A 27693-nucleotide genomic window follows, 5' to 3' on the forward strand; every position below is an offset into this window, starting at 1 on the left:
CCACCAAGCCCCCATCCACCCACCCCAAGTATTTCATTTAAAGGTAAATATTTTTGGGTCTGAGAGAAAAGTCGCGCACCTCGAGTCGCGCCCAACACTAACGCGCCTCTCTGACATACAATCTTTAATTTAGCCCTGAACATATCTGCGGTAGCGAATTAATCGACAGCAATCCAAAAACAAAACCTTTGCCATTACAAGTCTAGATAACGATATGAAAATACCGTAATTTAAATGTAAGACATGTATTGAAAACGAGCCTTTGAACACATGACTTACATTATCAGGCACTGTACAATTCAGTTGGAAATACGCATAAGCCGTATTCAATAGACAAATATCTGAAACTATCATACTTATTCAAATACAAAGGAGTATAAGCAATTAACAAACGACATCATACCTTTCCTTTATAATGTCAGTTCTTTATCATCCCAATAACGCCCACTTCCGTGGGCCATACCTCTGCCTAGTTGTACGTCTGATCTTGTCAGTGTCGCACTGTGAACTAGTGAACTGATTAAATACCATTGAGATATAACGCGAGGATATCGAGAAAGTAGGACGCTTGTCTGATTATGTTTTAAGTCTAGTGATAAGCTTGATAACTGAGTTTAAATCGGTCTTTCAGAATATACTTGCATAAACCAAATCAACACTTTGCCCAGATGGATACTTACTCATCGATTATATTTTGACAACGATTTTTTTTAAACTTGGAATTGGGTTATTTCACATTAAACAAAAGCAAATATTCAAATATTAAGATTAAATAATTCAATTTTCCAATCACGTTACTAACATTTTTCTGCAAAATAGAGCTTTTTTGTCATATTCAAAAATGTCATAATACTATATCTTTAGCCTATACTTGCATAAGGAACTAAAAACAATATGTTTTCGATGTCTGATCTAACATAACATTATCTTGTCCCTATAAAATAAACTGCTCATTTCATAGATAGATTCAAACCCATTGCGAAGGAACATACATAAACCTATGGTAATGAACAAGGGGACACAATGGTTGAAGTCTCATACACATACGGAAATGAACACAGAGGCCTAGTTTGTAACGAGGGTGGCGGTCTGCGTCACCTATGGAAATGAATAATGGGGCCTAGTTTGTTACAAGGGTGGCGGTCTGGTACTGCATTGAGGATGAACAATGAGGCCCAGTTTGTGACAGGGGTGGCGGTCTTCTACACATATTGGAATGAACAATGATGCCTAGTTTAAAACATGAATGGCGGTCTGGTACACGTGAAAATGAATAACGGGAACTAGTTTGTAACATGGATGGCGGTCTCCCTATGGAAATGAACAATGGGGTCTCGTTTTGTAACAAGGGTGGCGGTCTCCCTTTGGAAATGAACAATGGGGTCTCGTTTTGTAACAAGGATGGCGGTCTCCCTATGGAAATGAACAATGGGGTCTTGTTTTGTAACAAGGGTGGCTGTCTCCCTATGGAAATGAATAATGGAGTCTTGTTTTGTAACAAGGGTGGCGGTCTCCCTATGGAAATGAACAATGGGGTCTTGTTTTGTAACAAGGGTGGCGGTCGGATACACCTATGGAAATGAACAATGGGGTCTAGTTTGGGTGGTTGTTGGATAGATGGACATTTGGATAAAATGTATTATTTTCTGACGATGTAAATTTTGCCTGGAACAATTTTAAGTCCATCTGTTTATCAAATCTAAATTATTTTGCTCCAGTGAAACAGGTCCGTATTAAGAAGATAACAGAAGCATGGATTGATAGTATAGTTCTTCAATGCATAAATGACAGAGATAAAGCTTTTTAAAATTACAAAAGTTGTAAAACTGAAGAAAATTTATGTTTGTTTAGAAATTTGAGAAATAAGGCTCAAAGTTGCATTGCAAAAGCAAAGAAAAACTATTTTAAAATCACTCTTAAAGGAAATAAAAATGATTCAATATCTTCATGGAATAGTCTTAAACAGCTAGGTTTACCTTCCAAGAAAAGTCAATCTACTTGTAGTGTTGGCTTAAACATAAGTGATGAAATTTGTTTTGATAAATTGAAGGTTGCCGAAAAAATAAACTCATTTTACACATCTGTTGCTGCAAATCTCGTTGATAAATAACCAAAATGTGTTAACAAGTTTGGAAGAAATTTTGTCTCACAATATTATTTTTCTAAGGGTGTCAAACGAAACAGCTATGGTATTTCAATTGTGCCTAAATGTAAAGTTTTAAAATACTTGAACAGTCTTAGCTCCAACAAGGCCACTGGAATTGATGGTATCCCCTCAAAATTGATAAACGATGCTGCAAATTGCATAGCACATCCTCTCTCTCATATCATATTTGTCAAATATTCAGGGCGTGGTGCCAGACGACTTGAAGTCTGCACGTGTTGTCCTTTTATTCAAGAAAAATGACAAAACAGACAACTACCGCCCCGTCTCTACTTTAAGTATTGTCACTAAGGTATTGGAGGAAGTTATTTATGACCAAGTTGAAGATTATCTGACCATTAATGAACTTTTATTTAATTATCAATCTGGTTTCAGACGCAAACTCTCTACTGAAACATGTCTTCTTCATTTGACAGATTTAATTCGTTTTATTATGGACAAAGGACACCTTGTTGGTATGGCCCTGTTAGACCTTCAAAAAGCTTTTGATACAGTCAATCATAGTATACTGTTAATGAAACTTGGAGCTATTGGATTAAATGAATCAACTGTTAGATGTTTTCATCATATTTATCCGTCAGGCACCAGTAAGTATCTGTCTCAGGTACATTTTCTTCACAAGCAAATATAACATGCGGTGTGCCTCAAGGGTCCATTTTAGGTCCACTTCTTTTTTAATATATGTAAATGATATGCCAGCAGTTGTAAAGCATAAGTTGCTCTTGTATGCGGATGACTCTGCAATTCTAGTTCCTGTTAAACATAGATGAAACAGAATATGCCATCTCCAATGAATTGGAAAGTGTATGTGAGTGGCTTATATGTAATACACTTTCATTGCACTTAGGCAAGACAGAAACAATTCTATTTGGGTCTAAGCAAAGGCTGGATTCACAAGGTGGTCTCAATGTCACCTGTAAAGGAGTTCCCATTTTAGCCAAAAGTTCAGTAAAGTACCTTGGTGCAACTATTGATAACTGCTTATCTTTTGAATACATGGCTATGTCAGTCATCAAAAAGGCTAATGCAAGAATCAAGTTTCTGTATAGAAAACGATAATTCCTTAACGAACACACTAAAAGGCTGCTAGTTATGTCCATTATTCAGTGCCATTTTGCAAGGGTCGCGGTCTGATACAAAATTGGAGATGAACAATGCGGGCTGGTTTATTGCCAGGGCGATGTTTTCGTACACAATTGTGTAAACTTGTTCAAATTAGTCTGGATTTGGGAGATAAATCAGTATCTCCCACATGCATTTTCTCTTAGCAAAGAAAAAGAAAATTGTGTCGAGTTGCGTGGTATTCGAGTGCATTTTCTAGAATATAGCCATACTCTCTGTCTTTTTTGAAATACATAAATTAGGTATGATGTAGGCAATATTCCAATTAGGGCTTATTAGCCGGAACCGGATCGGGCTTTATAATTAGGGCCTCTTCGCAGAATTTCCATTATAACCTTACGGGAATTTCTGTAACGTCTTAAACCTAATAGGTCAACCTGTTTAAGGTCAAACGAAAGCTTGGTTTGCCAGACCATTGACCACTGTCCCGAATGGAAACTGTACTGCCTCTCTAGGTAGCGCGCATGCCTGTTTTCAGAGACAGTTTGCTCCTTGAGGTGTGAGTAAAAAACATAATCTTGGTGGTAATTTTGTTTTTTTCTATCTATCCACTTATTCGATGAATAAGTAGGGAAACACATCCTTTTGCAAAAAAAGAACAGCATGTACCTTATAGCATTGATCTCTTCCCAATTTAAAAAAAAAGTTTGACAAATGTTCAAATTTTTAGATTGCAAGCTTTCAATAAATCTCAGAGAGATTACCGGAAACGAAATATACCTTTCCATGGTTTTGCAATGTGTTTTATACTTCTTTCTTTGATAGTTCCTTCAATAACATACTCTTCTTCTTCTTCATAATGAGATGTGAATCATTTCCAATTGAATAGTGACCACGATAAAAATAAATGACGCTTGCATATCTTCGCCATTCAAACAAGAATCTGATAGCGACGTATGAGATTATCGATAATAATATTCTGCCAAAATATATTTATAAGCATTTCAATAAATATCTGCGATATACTTAATATCTACGAACTTAAGGAATACACCATACAATTAAAAAAAAATAGTTTGTATAGCTACCAATAAAGAGTTTAATATAGATTTACTATGTTTGTATGGAAGCTGTTAGTTTCAAGTAGTAATCCGATAATTAACATTTTACTAATTGCGATAAGGACCGCCATTTTGAAGATTCTCGTCGATCTACGTTGTGACCCAAAACACAAAAAAAATATTTACACTACTTCCCCAATCTGTAAGTTATCTATATTTCTATCTTGTACTTTTACATTTATCGAAGTCTGGATGGATTAAGTTGTTGAATTAAAAGAAAACGCGTTTTATTTTATTTTCTAGACATTGCCTTCCATCAGTTGTGAAGCATGGAATTTTAAAACGTATCGCAAAATTTCGAAAAGAGTTTTGTCTTCAAATCTTTGTATTTATGTTGTTTTTGCACTATTTATCAACTGTAAGACTACATAAACGTACGTTTTTAACAATTTCAAGATTCTCTGCTGATGAATAATCATTTAAGGCATAAATGATTATTTAAAGGCAATGTCCATGAATACCTTAACTGTACTAGATGATAGTTTTATTCTGTGTAAAAAAAAATAATTTGTTGTTGTTTTTTTTCCAATCTGAAACCCGGAGATGCAGCTCTGTATTCTATATTTGAGGTTGAGTTTTGATTGTGGGTAAAAATAGTCTCAGTCGTTTTGTTTGGCAAATTAAATATAATTCAAGGACAACACTCTTAGGTTTATTTGTGAATACTTAACAATCGTTATTGACAAAGCAGAAAAGCCTGCCTATCAATTGGATAATTTGTAGGATGAAAAGGATACTTAAAAAAACACAGAATATTTGCGAGTGTTTTCGTTCAAATGATACGGCCTGGATCACATGAAATTATACAGTCTGAAATTGCAGTATCGGTGTTTAAATGTATCCTTATTATTTTGGCTCTCACATATAATAAAATCCAAATATGTTTTCATTTCTCCTGTTTGAGATTTGGTAGAATTACTAATTAAGCAAATATGAGAGGATACAATGAATATCACATTGCAAAACTTTTAACCAGAATATCCATATATCTGCTGTTTAAATAATACTAATCCATCCTTTTGAATAAATCAAGGTATTTGATATCAACAACTCGAACTTGAGAAAGGCTATAGGTAGAATGTCCAAAAGTACCCGCATGTCACCCTATTCTTGTGATCTTAAGTTTGGAAACTTTACGTTTATTTAGTTTCCTTCATAAGTCAGACTTGATAATTATGTTTTTCCTGTTTTCGAACATAATTATGCCATTAGATTGTTGGCATTATCAGTGCCTACTGGAACAAAATATATATCACCGCTATTGTTATTAACTAAAAACTAGTTACAATTAAACATTGGAGAGATTATTTGATATGTTTGAACTGTTCGTAACATACTAATTCTGTCTCGTCATTTATCAAGTTATATTCAGATACGAGACTAGACCCACGGACTGATTTTTTGTTTATTTTATAATATTTATAATAACATACAAACACTATTAAAGATAATATTTGCAGACAAATAAAGCATGTAATACACGCATGTGTTTAATAACAATACCAATGATCAAGCTTATTCAGTATGTATATAATTATCAAATTGTATGAAATAGTTTGGTGCAAGGTGATATTGCGTTTAGTCCTAAATCCAATTCATCTGCGAAGACCGGTTTACGCATTCAATGACCCATTTTTCCATATAAATCGTTGCCCATTACAAACAAGCAGTCTTTCTTATAAAAGATAACAATGGATACATATTTATAAGCGAAGCGGTCAACTATACTTGGGTCAATTTAAGTTTGATTTAACATCAGTATTTGTCACGAATGTAAACTACATCATATTTTCAAACCTGCTACACTGATGGTTTGTCTATGTATATTTCTCAGATCTTTGTGAACCTTCCATACGGTAAAGGAAACATTCATAACATTAATTAAAATGTGTGTTCCTTTATGAAGTGTTCAATTCAATCCTCAAATGAAGGTATTCTTAAATATCAATGTGCATAATTGCTAAGCTTAGGCGCTATGTACGTGCGCTACACCCCAGATCAGGAACATGTACATTTTTATATGAGTTTGGGGTCTTTGTGTTCTCCCCCGTTGACATTTTATACGGAAATGGTGCATTTTGGTGTATTCTAAAACTAATTTCCTCCGATATGAACATTAAAGCTGCACTCTCACAGATTAAACGTTTTGACAACTTTTTTTTGCCTTGGAGCGAGCCATTTTGTGTGTGAAAATCCATGGAAGCCAGTTATATTAGACTGTTGACATAAAAACAGATCGAAGATTTTTATATTTAAGCCCAAAAATTGATGTTTTATGCATTTCTTTTTAAGCATTAGTAACGGTCTAAGCAATAAAAAATAATTTTCGAACGGAAATATGAAAATCTACGATCTGAATTTTTGTCTCTTATAATTTGCTCTTTCCAAGACAAAAAATAAAAAAAAAGTTCATAAAATGGTCAATCTGTGAGAGTGCAGTTTTAATATGCTCTTTCACACAATGACAACCTTGACCCCAACAAAAGATAAACACTAACTAATACTTATGAAGATTGTAAATGCGGGGTATCTGTACATAAACTAGGCAAAACATTACTGCTTTCGCGGGAGGATATGTCATTGATATCGATTACTGTGAAATCATGCGATGTAAGTCAGTTAATAAAACTTCGTTGAAAGTTGATCAAATGATACGTATGCAGTATGGAAGCTGACACCTGACATGGCTGACACATACATTGTATCAACACGTTATTGTCAACAACAATATTGTATAAGCATTCCGTAGGTCCGTTAGACGCCATTTATTGTATGTATATGTTTAGATGACATACAATTAAAACAAGGTTTGTGTTGGTCGCGAATTACTTGGCACATGACGTATGCGTTGGCCTTCTAACATCGCGTTGTAAAGCTGAACATTATTCAAGAAAGCATATGATTTGTGTACTGTAACAGTTAAAAGATATTAGCCTTTATCAGAGGGGTTTTCAATTTATATATACGTGGACACGAGCTTCCCAGTTAAAAGGCGCCAAAATATCCTTATAGTATTTAATCTGTATACATGTCATATTTTGTTGTTGTTGTTGTTGTTGAACTTAATATTGCATTGACATCAATGAAAAGTTTATGTTCGCATCTTATAATTGTTACCGTTATAGTGTCATACGAAAGTCATAGTGTATACTCAATGAAATCGTAGTACTAATGATCACTTAAGCTAGGCAAAAAACAACATTTTTGTCACGGCTGTCATAGATTGTTGGTATAAGGTAATGCGGTAACTTGAGTCATTGTTATGGAATTATACGACATAATGGAATGTTAAAATGCAATACCATATCCAAACTTTGTATATCATAATTATCATAAAATATTCGGTTGCAAATACTGTCAGGCAATCCTGTTTTGTAGATGATAATAACTTGCTGATGCAGACATATATCGAGTTTCGTTTGTTAAAATCCTGCTTTCAAATTACTAACGTTCCGAAGCAAATGTTTCAAATAACAATCTTAGCCTTTTTAATGTATTTCATATATTTTATAACATTTAAGCTTAAAGACGATCAGATTAGTGTCATAATTCATAATTATTAGTCTCATTAATGTTTTTTTACTTGCCCCAATTTCGCAATCAGACACATTACTTACTAATTTAAACTTGATTTCAGAAATGAAATACAGTTTATTTTTTTTACGTTGTTTAAGTAATTGTAAGTAATTGTATTTAAAGGCTAAATAATGATAAAATACATCATGTCTTTCCGGTTTGGATGAACACAATCGAACGCTGACGAGGCTTGCTGAGTTACCGGCCACGCAGCGTGCCCGAGGGTATTTTATTTCGGAGGGGGGGGGGGGGTGTATCGATTTGCTCCTAAAGAAATTATACCTTTTCACATACATGAACTTACAGTGAGCGCAAGCTGACACACAAAGTAGAGCTTTGTCAAAAATAGAAACTGTTCATTTTCAATGCCAAAAAAGTGATGTTAAACTATTGAATATTTCATTAACGGACACAAGGCTTCGTCGACCATTCCTTTTAAGAAAATAGGCTTTGAAGTTTTTTTAACACACTAAGGGAATTCTTTATGGCCTACTTTACATACCTTTATGTCATATGTAAGGATTATGCCCGAAAGCCCGAAATATAAGATGCAGAGTCACAGTTTGCAGATGCAGTTAACCAAAAATAAAAACAAATATATTGTGAGCATGTTCCTTTGAAAAGTTCCTTTAAAGTTGAGTTGAGTTGAGTTGAGTTTTTATTTAAGACAACTTAAAGATGTACAACTGATTTCGATCTAATTCGTGAGACCAATATTGAAGGAAACCTTTGATTGTACATGTGTCCAAGAAATAATTAATGAAAATTATATGCTCAAAGAAATTCTCATATAACAAAGTCATTGATAAATCCATGTTCAGTAAATTATAATATATCCAAATTAAACATGCAAACAATAAATTGTGTCCACTTTTGAAAAATTTTATTCATTTATTATATAGGAACCTGGGCCCCTCTTTCAGGTCATTACGCAAACTCCCTAGGTATAGGTATTTCTGCTCAGGCAAGTAAGAGAGAAATATTTGTGCCCGATATCTAAACAATAATATGCCCTCCTTTGAAAATTAGATATTATCTCCTCATACTCAGAGTTTGGATCCACAGTACATTTCAGTAATTTACACCTCGCACCATGACGAACATGTTCCAGCTCCTTAATCATCTGTCTTAACGACCGTGCACTCATTGTCACATTTGAAAGTTCAACTCTCTTGATAGAGTGTGGGAGCAACAGAGTGTGATCACCGAGGTATCCGGTGTCTATAGAAATGTATTGTAAACGATTCAGTCGCGGAAGAGTCTTACAGAGTAAACTTATGTTTTTTATTCTTCTTATCTGGATGTGTTCCAATTCTTTCGATCCACCATCAAATGACTGCAAAATACTGTATTCAACATTTTTTGAAACACAATTTAAATCCAATAAAATTAGGCTATTTGTATTGACCACAATATCAGTTGTTTCATTTCCATGTATAGATAAGCATTTGAGACTGTTGCACGTCAAAAGGTCAAACTGTCCAGCAAGTGAAAGTATCTTGACATTGGTTAAAGTGTCTGAGGAGCTACAAAACACCTCCTGGAGTTTCTCATGGCTTAGACCGGTACTTGTCTTGATATAACGTACATTGGATTTGTTTATCGATAGCAAGTCATCTAATATTTTGATATCGGTAGTATATATAAAATCAAAGCTGAACAGTGACAACTGAATATCTAAAACTTGACTGGCTTTGGCCTCCTTATAACCCGATGCAATGGTCGACTGAAGTTGAATGACCCTTGTTTCAGTCACGAAAGACAGATTGTCTAGGGATATATTGTTCGATATCATGGCAGTCATCTCATTTGCTATCTCCATGTTCAGACCGCACATAAAGACAAACACCTGTGAAATATCCGAAATTTCACCGTTCTCCTCATAAATGGGTGATAATACACTGTGTAAGTCATCTGGATGATAAAACAGGTGTATTGCAGCAAGGAACTCTTGAACAGTCTTGTGAATAAACGAGTAACTCGATTCTTTTCTTATTAAAGATGCTGATTTAGTTTCTTGCAATATTCCCGATTTTAAAAGAAACACAAGATTATCCTGCGCCAAAATGTCGACTTCCTTAAACACCAACAACGAAGTTCGGTCATTCGAAAATAATTTTGTAAAAGCAAGTTCAGCCATCTTCTTCACTATGTTGTAGTTGTTCTGTATACAAGTTGTTTTCTTGAAACATCGCGGTAACTGAATATTGGTCTGCGGTACCACAGTCACATGCCATTTTTTTCGACCAAACATCATTTCAATAAAACATGCGTATATATCACACAGGGAACTCGATTCTGGCATTTCCTGAAACCACAAGCAGACAAGCAACATTGATACAATAGGTACCGATAGAAGACATTTGAGTTTCATTATGTCAACAAACTTAACGAAATCATCTAATGTTTTCTTTTCCGATACTGTTTCATTAAGACTATTCAAAATTTTCTGAACCAGTAATTGTACATCTGCAGTTCCCTCTATCTCTAGATATTTGTCTATTTTCGTGTCTTGAACGCGTTGCTGTGACATTCTCCATGGTCGTGATGTTATCACAACAATTGCATCTATGGTTGGCGCTAAATATGGGACTACTTTGTCTTCTCTTGTACATTTGCAGTTTGTGCCATAAGGATGGGACCATTCATCCAGACCATCTGCAATGATCACGCATTTGTAATCGGACAGTACATGCATCATAGTTGAATAAGCATCAGCCATCACGTCTTCTTGGTAAATTCGGCTGACCAGCTGATCTCGTATCATGTCCGTCATGTGACAGAGTTCACTACTATCTCTTAGATGGAGGTGAAATAAAAACTCGATTTTCTTGTAGAAAGAATCGTCCTGAAAAGGATAATTCTGCTCTTTTTCGGGTAAGAAAGTATACGCACGATCGTTGTTTATATTTGTAGGATGTTGCCATTTCGACCGGAGACGCTTAAATGGCGTTTGATGTGAAGCATTTTCGTCCGTGGCATTTGACGTTTTCGTTGATGAAAACTGATTGGCCCATTTCAGGGCACACATTGCGGAACAGGAAGACTTTCCCATCCCGGCCTCGCCGACAATAAACACGTGTTTCATTAATCCACCTGCTTTACAGAACATCTGTCTGTAAGATGTCACAGGAGTTCCCTTTTCTTTCGCATCTGTACCAACTTTTCTGGGATCCTTCTCGAATATCTTCGGAGGAACATAAAACTTATCAAGCTTTTCGTCCTTGTCCGACAGCAGGGGCGATATAGGCGTGCTATTAAGTTGTTTCTGGTAATACTTGACAAGCCGTTGACGTAGATCTGTGATAAAACATAGGCGTGCTGTAGAGATTATTTTACATTTTACATGACCTGTTTCTAATTCACCAATATATCCACATGACACATTATTTCGACAATAATGACCCCCTTTATGATATCTTTATTATTTTATCTGTGATTTGTTAAAAAGAGAACTGCTTCAGCAGATGATAACACTTAACTTGATTTTTTGTCTATCTACACTCAACCCGTAACAAAACAACAATTTCACCAAGTATTTGAAGCCTTTATATGCATTAGCATATTTTCAGTGTTTGTAATGTACCAGTTTCAAGCCTCAGGTATGGTCAGGACGACGACACCAACTATGCCCACATTTTAACCGACAAGACAAAAAAACTACATGACAATGCAACCGACTTTATTCATTGAAACCGGTGCATTATAATTAGATTTTAACAATATATTATCTATATGTAAAGACTAATAATTCAGTTTTTGATTATAATTTTTGATGTAGTTTTGGGTAGACTGGATATAAATTGCGGGTCGATACGAACTAACCTTCAACTTTTTGTTCCCTTTCGTCGTTACCTCTGTCATCTAAACTGCGTTTTACTTCACGTTTGACCTCTGTAACGCAAAAATGATGAACTAAGGCAACGAATATAATATGTTAATACGTGAGTTGATTTTTACTTAAAAGCCTAGTTTAATCCTCCTATAGGTGACCCCACCGCCCCGAAACCTTGTTTTGTACTTGTATTGAACTTAATCTAATTACCTAATTGTCCTATCAGATCTCCGATTTGAATATCCTGTTGTGCAGTGTTGGAGGTCTTATTAAAGAAATGAACCCTAAATGACCCTGAGCCTATAAATTAATAAACAGGAAAGTGGCCCCTACTGTGACATCAGTGCAATAAGCAGGAGATGCACAACTGCCCCCAATTTCTCGAAACTTCTTACGTCTAACTGTGTTATAACAGGATTAAGCTAAACTATATTTATCTTTCACTATTTTGCGTTTTATATACTCCTTTAAATGGTTTAATACTTAAGATAGGAATTGTCGTTACAATTATCACAATTAACCATTTTTCATTTAAACAAATTCACTATAAATATATATTTTCTTAAACTAGGCCTTTAAGATTTACAAAATATATTGTGGCGATCAACAAAACGAAGATCAAGCGATGATCATGTTTTTAAATCATTTGTCATAAAGCAAAATCCGATGTAATAGGAGCAAACATTAACATAGATTATAATATAAACAATGACTTATGCATATGAACAATTTATTGATCGAGGTCGTTGAAATATTAAATATCCGAAAATCTGTACGATTATCCAGTGCGAATACATTGTTATTTTAGCTACTTAAAGTATTAACTGCTGTCTATATGGACCTGCGAATTAACTAACACAAACCCTGAAATATATTCGCACTAACTATTGCGTATGTCAATAAGGCAAGTACAATACAAATCGGGACATAAAGGGCTTAATACCGTAACAAATTGATACACATAGTGCGGCAACTGCTCACATATAGTTGTTGGAGTATTTTACCTTAGTATGAGCCATTAAATAAGTTATTAAAATATCAGAATTGTCGAGAAAGTAACACTACGCAAACCTTATGTTAGCATTAACACATTATTTCATTCAGACTTTGTAATGTCCATGTACGCTGACTTAGACTTCTATGTATTTACAGAAAAAAACATCAATATGAAAAATTAAGCGCTTTGTCATACTAAAGTAAATCAATCCTATCAATGTTTATATGCAATGATTTGCTTTATATTCACTGAGAATTTTCTGTATACCAATTACTTCGGTTAACAAAAACATGGCACTATGATAAGAAAATACAGGCCGAGTATGTTACCTCGGATATACGTTGACGATCATAGTTGAACTCCAATGGCAAAACAATGGTCTCTTTGAAGTTCAATACAATATAAGATATTATGAAACAAACAGTTCAATATTCAGTTGCTTCCATGGTTATAATATTATAATTTATATTATTTGGGACAAATTAAAACCTGCCGCTAAGTATTGAAGTGAAGCATACGTGTCAAAGAAGAGTGATTGAACTTTACCGTCAACTATGAATCCTTTAAGGTCCTTTTGTAGCCTATCATACATCAGACACTCGATCTCTTTAAGAAATTTGTCTACGTCAAAGTTTATCCGCAGCCATTTGTGTAAAGCTTCCGTCATTATAGTCGGTGTATTTTCAGTTTTAACTTTGATCTGAAATATTACAATGTTAGGTTATGCCTACATATTAGATATTACTAATAATAACATAATACAATCAGTATATGTATTGATTACAAGTACTGTTTGATAATAACAATTACTTACCTTTCTTATGTGATTAGCGGCTTGCTTAGCAAACGTATCATGTATAAGTTCCTGTGGGTCTTCCAGTACTTTAATCATCTTGTCCAGGCAGTCGTCTGCTGTCTGTCCGTCCATCTCATAGTAGGCATCATGAAGGGTCTTGTTCCTTATATCTCGCAACTGGTATATTAAATTACAAATTCGGATATATCATATATAAGTTATTGTTGTTCTTCAAAACAGTAATTATAGTTTTTATTTCCAACAAACATTGAGCTTTTGCGTGACTATGACATAAAACTACTTATACATGATTATTAGAAATAATAGAAATGAATTCTTGGTGATATACATAATTAAATAATACATGGGTTAGAATACTATTTAAGTGTAACAAACGCTTACCTCTTCAAAATGCTGAATAGTTGTTATGTGTTGTTTGATAAACGCACTATTCATACAGATGCTTAATAGTCCTGAAGCGTCCACATGATTTGGCCCCGTCTTTTCAAAGTAGCCAGCAGAACTGAGATAACACTTGGCAACCTCCCAGTAACCGACGTGTGGATCCTGCCATTTCGTAGAGTCTGTATTTATCCACAACGGAGTGTTTCTTTCATGATTGTTTTGTATCTGTTTGTACATTTCATCACAGAAATGGCCTTGTCTGAATGGAGATTTACCTGTCACTTTCGTTCTGCCATTTGTGCATTTACTGTTGATTTGACATTGATCACATGTTTGATTATTACACTTTGCATTGGCATTGTTCACGAACGTTTGGTACTGTTGTTTGCCTTTTGTATCTACGTATTCCTGAAGTCCGTCTTTTACGTACAGGAGTCCCCAGGCCACTCTTAGCCAGTTGTCATGTCTTGTCTCGATACTCTCAGCCATGCTTAGTCATTCTTAAAACATAAATTTTACAAAACACAATATTATTTATGCTCAAGAGAATCTTCTTGTGTTTGACATTGAATTTTCTTCTAAAAGAAATTTCTGGTTTAATATAATGCTTTATTCCATTTATCCCAGAAATTTACACAAATAAAATCAGAAAATTAAACTGATGTAATTATGAAATATAGACAGTGCAAAATGTAAGCTTTAAACAATAGTATTCCTTTTAGAAAACAACCTATGTTTCAAGGTAAAGATTCTGTAGCGTTCAACCAAACATTAGTATGCCATTTACCTTTTTCATAAATGGCAGACAAGAACTATTTTTCTATTAATGTTATGGAAAAATTGAAAATGTTTTGGCATTTTGAATGGGGCCAAATTAAGGTCACACAGTTGATCGGATAAATGTACTCCAATCACTAAAAAAGGTGATCAAAACACATTATCGGATTAACATTTTTTCTACTTTGGTTGATAAAAAACTTGTATGATATTCTGGAGATAATTTGCCTTGGCAAAAACTAAACAAGTAACAATTAAGGCATGCACACTATTTGAAGTACAAAAATTGTCTGGCAGATTTTTCTTAGAAATATGTTATATATTGTTTTAAAGATATGTGTTACTCATATTTGAAATTAGGCAAATAAGTTTAAATCGAAATATTGAGGCAGACAATTTGGTCCATATATTTATCAATGACTAACATATAAAGCAATGTTTTATAGTGTTGCTATTGAGGTTAAAATGCTCATAAGCAATACGCAGTTATGCCTAATAAATTGAAGAAACCCACTTTACAAAGACAAATCTTAGCCATTACAAGTCTTTGAAAACCCCAATGCATGGTCAAATTTCAGCACCGACAATCCAAATACAAGGAAAACTGACCGTATTCTCTTGGATAAGACCTTATGACCTTTGACCTACTTAAATATGTCTTGAATGCGACATGCATATTCGTATGGAAAAAGTACAGTGCAATTTTAAATAATTGTTTCAAAAAGGCGTGATGTGATTAATGAATTGTATAGTTGTACTTAAAGCCTTTTGTGATTCGGACTTTTGATAAGTGCTATGAAAGTACTAGCGTAACTCGGGCTTGAGATAAGTACTTAGAAAATACTGATGTGAATCGGGCTTGATATAATCGTCAAAACGGTGTGATTCTGACGTATGATAAGGGATATTAAAGTACTAGTGTGTATCGAGCTTAAGATAGTTGCTATGAAAGTACTGGTGTGACTAAGGCTAGGGACAAGTGCTATGAAAACAAAATAGTCTCAGGCTTGAGAAAGTTGCTATAAAAGTACTTCAAGAGTAAACTTAACTGTCAGATTTTAACAAAATGTATTGATAATGAACTTGTAACCCCCGGGTTGAGGCCAAATTGTCTCAGGGGCATAATTTGAATAAACATGTTAGAAAACCTATCAACAAATTTACACACCAAATATTTAATTACTAGGCTTCATAGTATTTGCTAAAACAGGATTTGTAATTTATCCTTTAGGTTGCAATGGCAACTAGAGTTCTGCATGGAATTCATTTCATCGAACAATTTTGAAAAAGCACCATTTAAGGATTAATCCTATACATTTTCAATAAAATTGTCCAACGCGTTGAGGAGAAGATGATAATTATGACCAATTGTTGACATTTCCTTTAGGTTGCCATGGCAACCAAAGATCTGCATGGAATCCATTTGTTTGAACAATTTTGAAAAAATCACCTAGAAAAGGATCATTCCTACGAAGTTTGAACAAAAGTATCCAAGCGGTTTCGGTCAAGAAGATGATTCTAACCTGTTGTATATGCCGAACGACGGACGACGACCGGCGGACGCCGGACGACAGACGCCGGACATAGACAAATCATAATAGTTCAACTTGAGCACTTTGTGCTCAGGTGAGCTAAAAATGCAAAATCATGTTTCCTTTAAAACCTTTTTTGGCTTTCAGTCATTCGGTGTTCTTAACAGAATTTGGCTGGCTCGGAGTTTTTGGCATGTGACGTCATGTTCTTAAAATATTTTACATAGGTAATGATTTTGAAGAAAATATTAGCTAATATATGTCGCTTTTATTTTTAATAATGTTTTCTTTATTTGTTACCAGTTTTAGTACAATGATGCTTTTTATTATGAAACTCTATGATCACACAGTTTTAAAACTTTTAATTTTATAAGACAGACTGTGTGTAATGCCCATAGTTGCAAACAATGACTGCATCGTACCTTTGAAAATTTTTAGCACTAAGTGCTCTAAATTTTATTCCATCGTCTGCAGATAGAGTTGGGATCTCTTATCATTGAAGTACTTGGGGTTTGCCTATAAGTTTATTATTACTTGATTTATTATTGAGTTTCCTCTGGTTAATGTATGCTTTGATGTGATTGACCTTTTACGCAGTTGTCTTTATTTGGGATTGCTGGGATGAGAGTGAGGTTGGTGCACGTAACTGGTACAAACCCTCAGTGAATTTACATTTTACTGGCCGTTCCCGGGCGGTGCCTAACAATTCTTCATAAACGTACCTAGTTTTTCTATATACAGTATGTATGCACTGAGCTGTTTGTGGGGTTTTGTGCTGATCTTCCATGTTTCTTGTTTTTGTGTGATGTGTCGTTGGCGTTTACCCTGTGTCATTAAATCGGGTTTACACTTTTTGCTACTGAGCTTGTTTCTGTAGTTTTTCACATAAGTATTGTAATTGAAGTGTTTATCATATTGCACAAACAATCCCGTTGGTGGGTAAATAACAAAGTTCTACAGGGTTGTATCCGTACAACAATTCATTATGTTTAAACCATACAGACTGTTTACACTAATGTGAATCGAATTGATCTGATCAAAAGACATATTATAATGAATACAATACTCTTTAGAGTTTATATTACAAACAAACTTTGAAACACAAATATTAAACAAATAAAATATATATAAAATTCATTCCTTAATCAATTTTAACATTGGTTGAGTTTATTTCTTAAAATATTTCCTATTCATGAAACCTAACGTTTTTCGTAAACATCTTCTGTTTTTAAATTTACACCACACATAATTCGTATTAGGCGTGGCACTGATTAAAGTATAGGCTTTATCTGGTATCAAAGATGTGAACAATAGCATTGCCAAAAATCTTTATGCAAAAAGCTACAGAAACAAGCTCAGTAGCAAAACGTTGAAACATTAACCCGGTTTAGTGGCACTGGGCAATCGCCAAAGACATCTCTCTCTAAGTAGGATACACTTATATGTTGCGTTTACTTAAGCCCTCTCTCTAAATAGGATACGCTTATATGCAGCGTTTACTTACATTTTATCGTCGGGAAATTATGTTAAAGAAGTGTCATGTTCAAGAAGTCTAGTCCATTTTATTGTCTTAACATTTAAACACATGAAACGTACAAATCGTTTTAAAGGGCGTGCATAATTGTACCGTGTAGCTTGTTTATTTTAGAAAACGAATATATATGACTAGGAAATGTTTCCGAAAATAAAAAACGAATTGCCCCTCTCTCAAAGTAGGAAACACTTATATGCTGCGTTTCCTTACATTTTATCGTCGGGAAATTATGTCCCCTAGTTAAATGTTGTTTTTATTGTAAAGGCAAAGGTAATTGTTTGTGCAAGAGAACTACAAAACCAAAAATAAAGTGATCGAATAAGAACAAACGTGATATACATTTAAATACGTTATATGTTTATAACCGTTTAAATGATTATTTTATAACAAAATAAGAATCAAGTAGGTTCTATCTAATTTACAGTATCTGCTAAATGGTGTACGTAGGTACTTTTAAACTAAATGTCAAATGGATGTTTGGAACTCCATTTTTAACAAAAGAAAGCAAGCACAACAATATAAACTTTTTTTGAGTTTGTTATGAAACCTTACGGTTTTCGCTGCCAAACTCGATAACCCCCAATAGGTAAGACAGTTAATGCGTCCATATACGTTGTGGACATAAAATACCTAAGGGGACACATATAACCTCGTCGGGCACCTCCCAAAGGGAAATTCGCCCCAAATATAAATGTTTTTTTAGAACAGTGAGAAACGTAGGTCTTACGCGCAACGCCTTTGATGGCCTTACGCTTGCACATATGTATTCTTCTTACATTCATCGTGGCAGCAACGGAAACATTTTAGTCGCCTTATTGGCCACTAGTTTGTCTATAATTGTTGCTGAGCCCATGTAATGTGGCTACCAGGCGCTAAGATCTTGGTGTTCCCGTGTCGGCCACTATATGTTGTAATAGTTGGTATTTAATTATCTACCCTGTTGAACTACTTTTTGGTGTCATACGACTTGGCTATGTATTTCATCGAACCTACGGTGAACCTTGTATTGCTCTGCAAGCTTGTTAATTTCTTTAAAGTATGTTGGCACACTTTTCCTCAAGAATGCGCCAAAGTTGTTAATTAAGATAATACCAACCGTTAATGAATGAAGAAGCACTAACTGCTCTGCGACTATATATGGTTATAATTTATAATTGTGCATCAATCAGTTAATATAATTACACAACACATGTCTCATGCACTTAACAAAGTTATAATATAGTAGTGGATTAAACAATAATCCTATGTAAATGATACATTAGCAGTTACGATAAACAGGTCCAATAAAATATTAGGATGCATACGTACATTAAAATTGAAAAGTAATTCAAATAACGTAGAACTTTTCAATCATGAGTGATAAATATTACACAAAATTATAGTAACTCTTTATACAAGCCTATATTGCAATTATTACTGAAACTTTTTTCTGACTGCTTAATAATGTAGTTTAAGCCCAATGAAGACTCGAATGAACTCTTGTTTTACCCACCATTCCAAGGCGGTAGCCTATTTAGCAGGTAATGCAAGTCCGATGACTGTGTGGTCTATATTATTGATTGCCATATTTTGAAATGCATTATACGTACGCATTCAGCGGAATTAATGATCAATCAAGGAGTCACGTATTCTATTTGATATCATGAAACGACACACGACAGGCACGGTATTTGATATCCTAAAGATCGTTCATACACTGCCTGTGAGGTTTAAGGTTAATTGTTGAACAAAAGGAGACACTACCAGGCTTATTATTTACATTGATATATTAGTAACACTATGCATATCAAGTTTATGCTTTAATTTAATCGTATGCAAGCTGAATGTTTAATAAATTTAGCGTTAGGAAAGAAAAATAAAGATTCATTAAAACTTAATCAGTGGCTTGTAAGAAAAGACAAAGAAATACTATTAAGCGTTCTGCAATATTTTGTCCCGATCCTTTGAACTGGCAATGCATTACTGTCAAAACAAATACTTTGATTGTTTTAAAATGTGTTGAATTTGAAAAGTGATATTAAAAATTTTCAAATCATTTGAAAGGAAAGATTAGTTAATACATGACTGTCGATTTTATTGATTATAATGTTTTATTTATTTGTTTCCGATTTTAGTAAAATCATGCTTTTTATTATGAACTCTAGGATCACACAGTTTTAAACCTTTTAATTTATAAGGCAGATTGTGTGTGATGTTCATTGTTTCAAACAATGACTGCATAGTATCATTGAAAAGATTTTGCATTAGGTGCTCTAAATTGTATTCCTCCATCAGCAGATAAAGCTGGGATCTCTAATCATAGAAATACTTTGGGTTTACCGATAAGTTTATTATTATTTGTTTTATTGTTAATTGTCCTCAAGTTAATGCATACTTTGATAAGTTTAATCTTTTGCGTTTCTTTATTTAGGATTGTAGGGATAAGAGTGAGGTTTAAACCGGGTTCATGTTTAAACTTTTTACTACTGAGCTTGTTTCTGTAGTTTTTCGCACTAATATTGTTGAAATAAATACGTTTTAAAGGCACTCTCAGGACAATTATTTAACAGAATGTTTTACTTGTTGATATCAAAATTGTAAAAAGGAAAACCAGAATTTAAAAAATAAATGTGTTGAAGATCGGGTTCGAATCAGTGTCGCCAAAATTGCAGTCCAGCGTTGTATCTACTGAGCTTCACCTAACTCGGTACTATCCCGTGATAACATCGACTAGCCAATCACGCATAAGGAATAAATTCTACTAGGTAGACATACCCAATATTGTTTTTTTTAATGGAAGAATACGACACCTTTGCGAAAAATAAATCAATTTTAATCTATATGGTACTCTAGTAAATAAGTTTCAATGCGTTGTACACATCGATGCCAAGATAATGTCAGTTTTCGACAATTTTCTTTTTTTTCGCTATTTCATCATACGGAGTATAGTCCCTTTAAACCAAAAGACGTTTAGAAGCAGTGTTTCGCCAATCATGATATAAACTTGAGTATTTAAAACAAATTGTATTCATTTCATTTGATGAATAGTTTATTCATTAACGCAAAAAATGCCAACTCGTTAACGTAAGATTTCTCTCCGACACAAAGAGTCAAACGACTAAAGTGACAAAGCCCTACCAATAGCTAAACGAGAGACACATAGCTTCACATGACTACCATGACAATGCCTTACCAAGAGCTGAACGAGAGACATGCAGCGTCACACGACTACAGTGACAAAGCCTCCCCAGCATCTCAACGCGAGACACACACAGCGGAACACGACTACAGTGGCAAAGCCTTTCCTACATCACAACGCGAGACACACACAGCGGAACACGACTACAGCGGCAAAGCCTCCCCAACATCTCAACGCGAGACACACACAGATGAACACGACTACAGTGGCAAAGCCTTCCCGAAATCACAACGCGAGATACACACATCGGAACACGACTAAAGTGGCAAAGCCTTCTCTACATCACAACGCGAGACACTCACAGCGGAACACGACTACAGTGGCAAAGCCTTCCCTACATCACAACGCGTCAAAACCCCGTTTACCATGGAATTTATTATCATGCAAGAGGCATTTGAAAGAAGTAAACGTTTGTAGATTCACACAATCCTTTGTTTATACAGGAGTAGGAGATTACTCATTTGTTTCACACTGAAAGTGGGGATAACTGCATGGTGTTGCAAAACGCAGGTGAAGATAAGTGTAAGTTGATGCACACGGCTAAAGGGAGTACACTGAAAGTATTTGCACAGTGCAGGAAGGGAAATAACTGCATGTCGTAGCACAAGACAGGGGGGTGATAATTGCATGTTGTTGCACACGGCAGAAGTGTTGATAGCTGTATACTCTTGCAAACGGCAGGGAGGGAGACAACTGCATGTAATTGCACATGGCGAGACGGAATTCAAATGTATGTTAGTGCACAAGGCAGAAGGGGAAAAATGCAGGGAGGGAGGAAACTGCATGGTGTTGCACACAACAGGGAGGAAGGTAACTGTATAATGTTGCACACAGCAGAGTGGGAGAAAACTGCATGGTGTTGCGCACATCAGTGAGGGAGATAACTGCATGGTGTTGCACACAGCAGGGAGGGAGAAAACTGCATGGTGTTACACGCAGCAGGGATGGAGTAAACTGCATGGTGTTACACACATCAGGGATGGAGATTATAAGTATCTTCCCTGGCCGAAAGTGCAAGATAGGTTCATCCCGACCTGAGCGTAGCGTGTTTTGCGGAAACGAGGTTTACCGAGTTTCCGCAAAACACCTTGCGCGATGGTCGGGATGAACCTTATCTTATACGAGCGGCTATTGTAGATGCTTTTTCTCACACCAGTTAAACAAAATTAATTAAAAATGTATTTTTTGCCCAAACTCTTTTGTGCTTAGTAAAAATAATTGCGCATGGATATGCGATAATTCGTGGTTGTCATGGATAAGCGTGCAGCGATTCAGATGATGTTATTAGAGAAATCGGTCTTTAAATGTTTTTAAGGAGAGTGAAGGATTATTTCTTGAAAGGTGCGTAATAACTGTTTTATGGTGACATTTGAAGCGAGAAATAATTAATTAGCGTTCTAAATATTACCACAAGAAAATGTTTCCATAATGCTACAGACGACAGTCTTTAACAAGGGAGGTAATTACAATGTGGAGACCATTAAAATGACGTTCCATACAGGCATTTTATCTTCGCCCGTGGGCAAGATAAGAATTTCTAGCATAGCTAAATTATTGGATCTACTTATCTGAGGTGGGAGAAAACTGCATCACTAAAGGCGTTTCATAAATGACGTCTTTAAAATTTAAAATATCAAAAATAACTTAACAATTTGGTTTAAAGAGAGGACTAAAATTTCAAATCAGACCAGTTCATATTGTTAACCGGGAATACTATTATAAATTACCTTAATCATTAAAATCAGCCTTTAATTACTAATTTTAACAATTGATAATTTAGGAAAGTTTCCTCAATGAAAATTCATGGATTTAAATACAACGTTAGATGTTATGCTTGTAACATACTATGCGGGAGTTCCATTCAAGCCTTTAAAATTTTAATCATGTTATAATTTGTCAACAGAGAATGACTTGCTGTCAAACTAGCATAAAATGTAATTGACAGATTTTAACGATAAATGTATTTTGATGATAAGTAAGCCACTTACTATTTCCCTTTGAATGACAGTGAACATATTTTTATTCTTGAATTAAACTATATTTTGAGGATAAGTAACCGACAACGCGAATTTATTGCTCATCTGATCATACCGTCTATAAAAAGTATTAATTATACGATGACTGAAAGGCGACCATTCTTACTTAATGAGAGAAACATTCAAGAGTTATTGCCGTTAAAGCAAATAGGTTTACACAATTGAATGCTTTAATTAGTGAAATTGCGGGTAGACACGACACAAAGCTATTGTAAGTGAAGCTCCATGATTGTTCAAACAAAGTATTTAAACATGTGTTGTATTTAAATAAGAAAGTATATTACCAATTTTATTTATTGAGCCTATAACGATGTGGATGTCGATGATGGTAATACAGTTTACATTCAAATTAGTTCTGGTTAGGTGGCATTAACACAAATTAAAACCATGCTATAATTTTGGCAGACAAATTTGGTATTCACTTAACCATATGGAATATTTTAATTACACACGAACGCTTGAGCGTGACATTGAGTAATGAGGTAGTGGGTAACGTGATTTTTGTTTACGCTGATGTCGGACGTGCAACTTTAATTTAACTTGCTAATAATCAATATTGATCATTTCATACATCAGTTGCAATTAATTTCTGGGTTTATCTGTGAGATACAATTAGAACACAAACAAGACAGTAAAGAATGTATTGATTGTATCGGTTAGTGTAGAGACCCAGCACATCTGTTTTGTACTTGTGCAATGTAATACTTTGCAACCAATTTCCATTTTATAAATGTTACAATACTTTGTTTGGAGAGAAAAATGAGAATTGAACTATTGCTCTTTGAAAAAAATATATAGAGACGAATGGTTTCTTAGTGTATCTAAAATAGCATTTCCAATTTGTCCTCAAACTTAATACTTAATTCTAACATTTTAAACACCTTTTGATGAATTGCCATTGAGTCTATCTTTCTTCTAAAATATATATGATCGGCAATAAAAATGCAATAAAGATCTCTAAATATACTTACAATAGCTGATTTTTTTAATTTCACCAGTTCAAGGCATACATTATGACCAAATTCAATAACACCACAGGGACAAGTCCAGTTGTCTAAAATTAAAACAACCTAAATTCTATAAATAAAAATTATATCGCAAATATTGACAATGTGTTTGTAAACATTGTTTTCATAATCATTGAAGTGACATCAAAGTATCAACAGTTTCAAGATAAACGCAGAAAAGTGCCGATTAGTTTAATTCCATTCCTTTAACTGTCAAGTGTATTAATCAAAGTAAAGCATAACAGCGTTTTCGACCGGGTTGTATATATTTAATATTAGATTATTTTAAAAAGATACGAACTGTTTGCAGACAATTTCAATCGAAGTGTGACTCGTATGTTGCATACATAAAGAATAGTATCATAAACCTTCTAGAACATGCGTTGGAGACAACACGTCATTTCCTTCAGTTGTTGCAACACAAAACATTACTATAAAGGAAAATTGAATACATAACATATAAATAAAACACATACCTGAATCATTGATAACATGAGCCGAGTTTAGATGTTTGAAATGCTTTCCATTTATTTCAACTCATCCAATTTTCGTTCCTCACAGATAATGCGCATTTGGGATAACACTGTGGCACAGCAGTGTTTACCTGGTATCCTGGGTGTACAAAATAACATTGCGAATGCAGCTTGTAAAGGAGGTATCAAGTGACGCTAATATTCAATATAGTGGCGAAAAGGAATAAAGCCGCTTTAGAATGACATGTCAATATTCCAATGTTCAGCTTACCGTGTATACTGTAATGATTTAAACGGTACTCAAAATTACAGTACTTAATATAATGTAGCCTTTCATTATCAGAATGCATAACTATCGATTCAGTCAAGATAAAAAAAATGCAACAATACTTATTTTGATAAAAAAATAATGATCATATTTTTGGGTGCGTAAAACTGTAACGGGTTAAGTACTCATCAGACCATTCATGGTCATCCATACTTTTTCCTTAAGCTTCAAACCGATAATTGTTAGCGAAATCAATGATGTTTTTGAGTCCTACCAACAACCAACGGAACTCTTTGCTGGTAAATTATGACTAACTACCGTCAAATGGAGATATCGTATCAAACGGGTGCGGATCCGCGATATTTACGCATATTTGTATGAACAATCTGGTTGCAACCTTATTTAAATAAACAGTAAGTAGGTTAAACTTTATGAAATATATTGTCCCCACGCTTGAGTTATAACGTGCACAAATATAATCCAAAATGGTGAATAAGTTGCGACCTTCTGAGAATACGTCATTGAAAAATATGTTCAAGTGTTTGTGCTGCACGGTAGCGGGCATTCTTATTCATACTGAGGGACAATGTTGACTTGCTGTTTTGCTAATCGATGGGTCCATTTCTACATAAAAGAGTTCGAGCATTAGATATGAGTTGTTTGATAATAGTGTTTTCGTAGGGAACTGCTTACAGATGGTTTAACAAAACCTGGCGTGTGTAAGGCCTCGCCTCATGAGCTTTACAAAACGATAGTTGTTTCTTATTTAGAGTTATTTGTTTATAGTATACTGGTATATGACTGTGTCTAACTAATCAAAGTTATCAGTTGTTGATAAGGATCTCGCCAAGGAACTCCATAAAAAGAGTAGTTTTATAAGTTTGGTTGGTGCTTTCATCTTTCTTGAATAGACACCCTAACGGTCTTGTTATATAATGCGGGACCTCGCGAGAACCAAGTTTATAGGACGACCAGGGTTCTGGGTTCTCTCTTCCTTTATTGAATAATCTCAATGTTTGAGGCAATGTACCTGAATCGATTACAGAACTGGTTATATTACGTAGAGTATTGTACCTTTTAAAAGACACTACTGGTAATTCAATATTGTCTATTTAAGTATGACATTATCATAGTCAAGTATTACACATGATCGCGTTTAATATATATATATATATAGATCGAACCAAGCTTTAATATCAGATAAATAATGACGATATTTATGGCTGATATCATTGATCTATAATTTTAACATTATACAACTTAACAACAATGATATCACGTTATTTGAACCCATCTAATCGATATCAATAGCTGACAATTTTTTTATTCTTACAGGTTTAAGTAACGACCTAGATCCAATAAGAAAACGAGCAGCTTGATTGTGTTTATATTTGAATGTATGTTAGCCATATACACATACAAACAATAAGCAAGGCAATTTCAGCTGCTTGTCGTTGATTTACTTTGGAACACATTTCCGGGACTCTAGTGCGGCTAAAATAGCGCCTCAACCGGGCAGAGTATAGCATATTCCAGGGATGCTATTCTGAAACTTCGTCCTTAATCTTTAAGTAAGTTTTAGGCGCTTGTTAGTCATCATCGGCTTGCTCTTACAAGGTAGTGTAGATGGGTCAAATGTAATTCCAATTCTACATCCCGCTTAGCTTTATGTAGCCTCTCGCCTTTTCCAAGCATTCAAATCGCTCAAATAAGTCGGAAGGTTCGCCGCAACACTTGTTACTTGTCGTGAACTCGTTCCTAGTCAGTCTCATGTATCATCTTCTTTAGCTGTATTTCATTCTTGCACCTTCATAGACGTTATGCGAGGTATCATCCACTCATTCCTCCCGAGGTTGCATAGGCTCCTCTTAGACTATCAAACAGGTGTATGCAGTATGTATACTTTAATATTCTAATAATGGTTGTTTAACACCAAAATATTGATAAATAGTGCTTTGCTAGAGTGGTTCATTTTCGAAACAAATGCCCAGAAATAAAAGCGTTAACAATTTGCCTTCTCATGTATATCTCCTGCAAAAGAATGTCTGAATATATATCTTCACTAAAATTCATACAAATTCTTGCTCAGACCTCAAAAGAGTAATGTTTGAAGTAAGAACGTCAGTCAGAAGTTGAAAGTGTCATTCATAATTAAATTAATATGATAACATAACAATGCTTTTTAATTAATAAACTTTACCAACACAACCATAATCTAGGTTTCTTTTTTTATATTACATACAAGACAGGCTTTCTTTACTGAAAGAGCAATTCACAATAATGTCATCTCTAGCATTTTATCAATAAACGAGTTTATAATCTTTGCTTTTAATAATGAGTCATTATGTTAAAGACGGATCGATTATATATTCGTAAAATCCCGGCATTAAATGAATGCTTACTTGATTTCATTTAATAAACATACTTCGTCTTCTGCGCTCTGATTTGCATGCATTGGAACTCAATTACAAGCTCTTGTCTTGTTTCACCTTCAAAAGCATTGATAGTTTTTTTTAAAGCAAATACAAATGTTGATCTACGTGCACGAAATGAATTGCATACAAACATTATTCAATTCGCTTTATTAAGCTACTCTAAACTATCAAACGTCACTATCGAAAACATGAGTTGTGCATGCAATTCGCAACTCCATTTTTTCTAAATAACCATCATGTTAACAAAACTGAACAATACATTATGGCCAGGCCCGTGACCACCAAAACTCATTTAAACACACTTTTCAAAGCCGTTTACGCAATCAAACATCCCACAGTGCTCTTTGCATACCAATATGTATTTTATATCGCAATGACTTACAGCGTTGCAAGCCTTGCATCGAAGTTGATTACAATCCAATGCAAATTATGTTCATAGAGTCAATAGACAAGTTTTATTTATTTTGGTTAATCATGGAACGCTCAAACACGCACAT

The 27693-nt window shown here is 34.5% G+C and overlaps 1 protein-coding gene across 1 annotated transcript; it reads right to left on the bottom strand.

Annotated features, from left to right (window-relative positions):
- Positions 1 to 1283: 1283 nt before the first annotated feature.
- On the bottom strand, positions 1284 to 24595 carry LOC128221501 (uncharacterized). The gene is made up of 8 exons (XM_052930108.1): positions 24497 to 24595; positions 23985 to 24067; positions 13954 to 14456; positions 13570 to 13728; positions 13302 to 13455; positions 11749 to 11817; positions 9608 to 11223; positions 1284 to 1571 (listed from the first exon to the last, which is right to left on the bottom strand). Exons 3-8 carry the CDS (start codon positions 14443 to 14445, stop codon positions 1284 to 1286), a joined length of 2778 nt encoding a protein of 925 aa, XP_052786068.1. The 5' UTR covers positions 14446 to 14456; positions 23985 to 24067; positions 24497 to 24595.
- Positions 24596 to 27693: the final 3098 nt, after the last annotated feature.

Source organism: Mya arenaria, chromosome 16, assembly GCF_026914265.1.
Source record: "Mya arenaria isolate MELC-2E11 chromosome 16, ASM2691426v1".
Taxonomy (NCBI): domain Eukaryota; kingdom Metazoa; phylum Mollusca; class Bivalvia; order Myida; family Myidae; genus Mya; species Mya arenaria.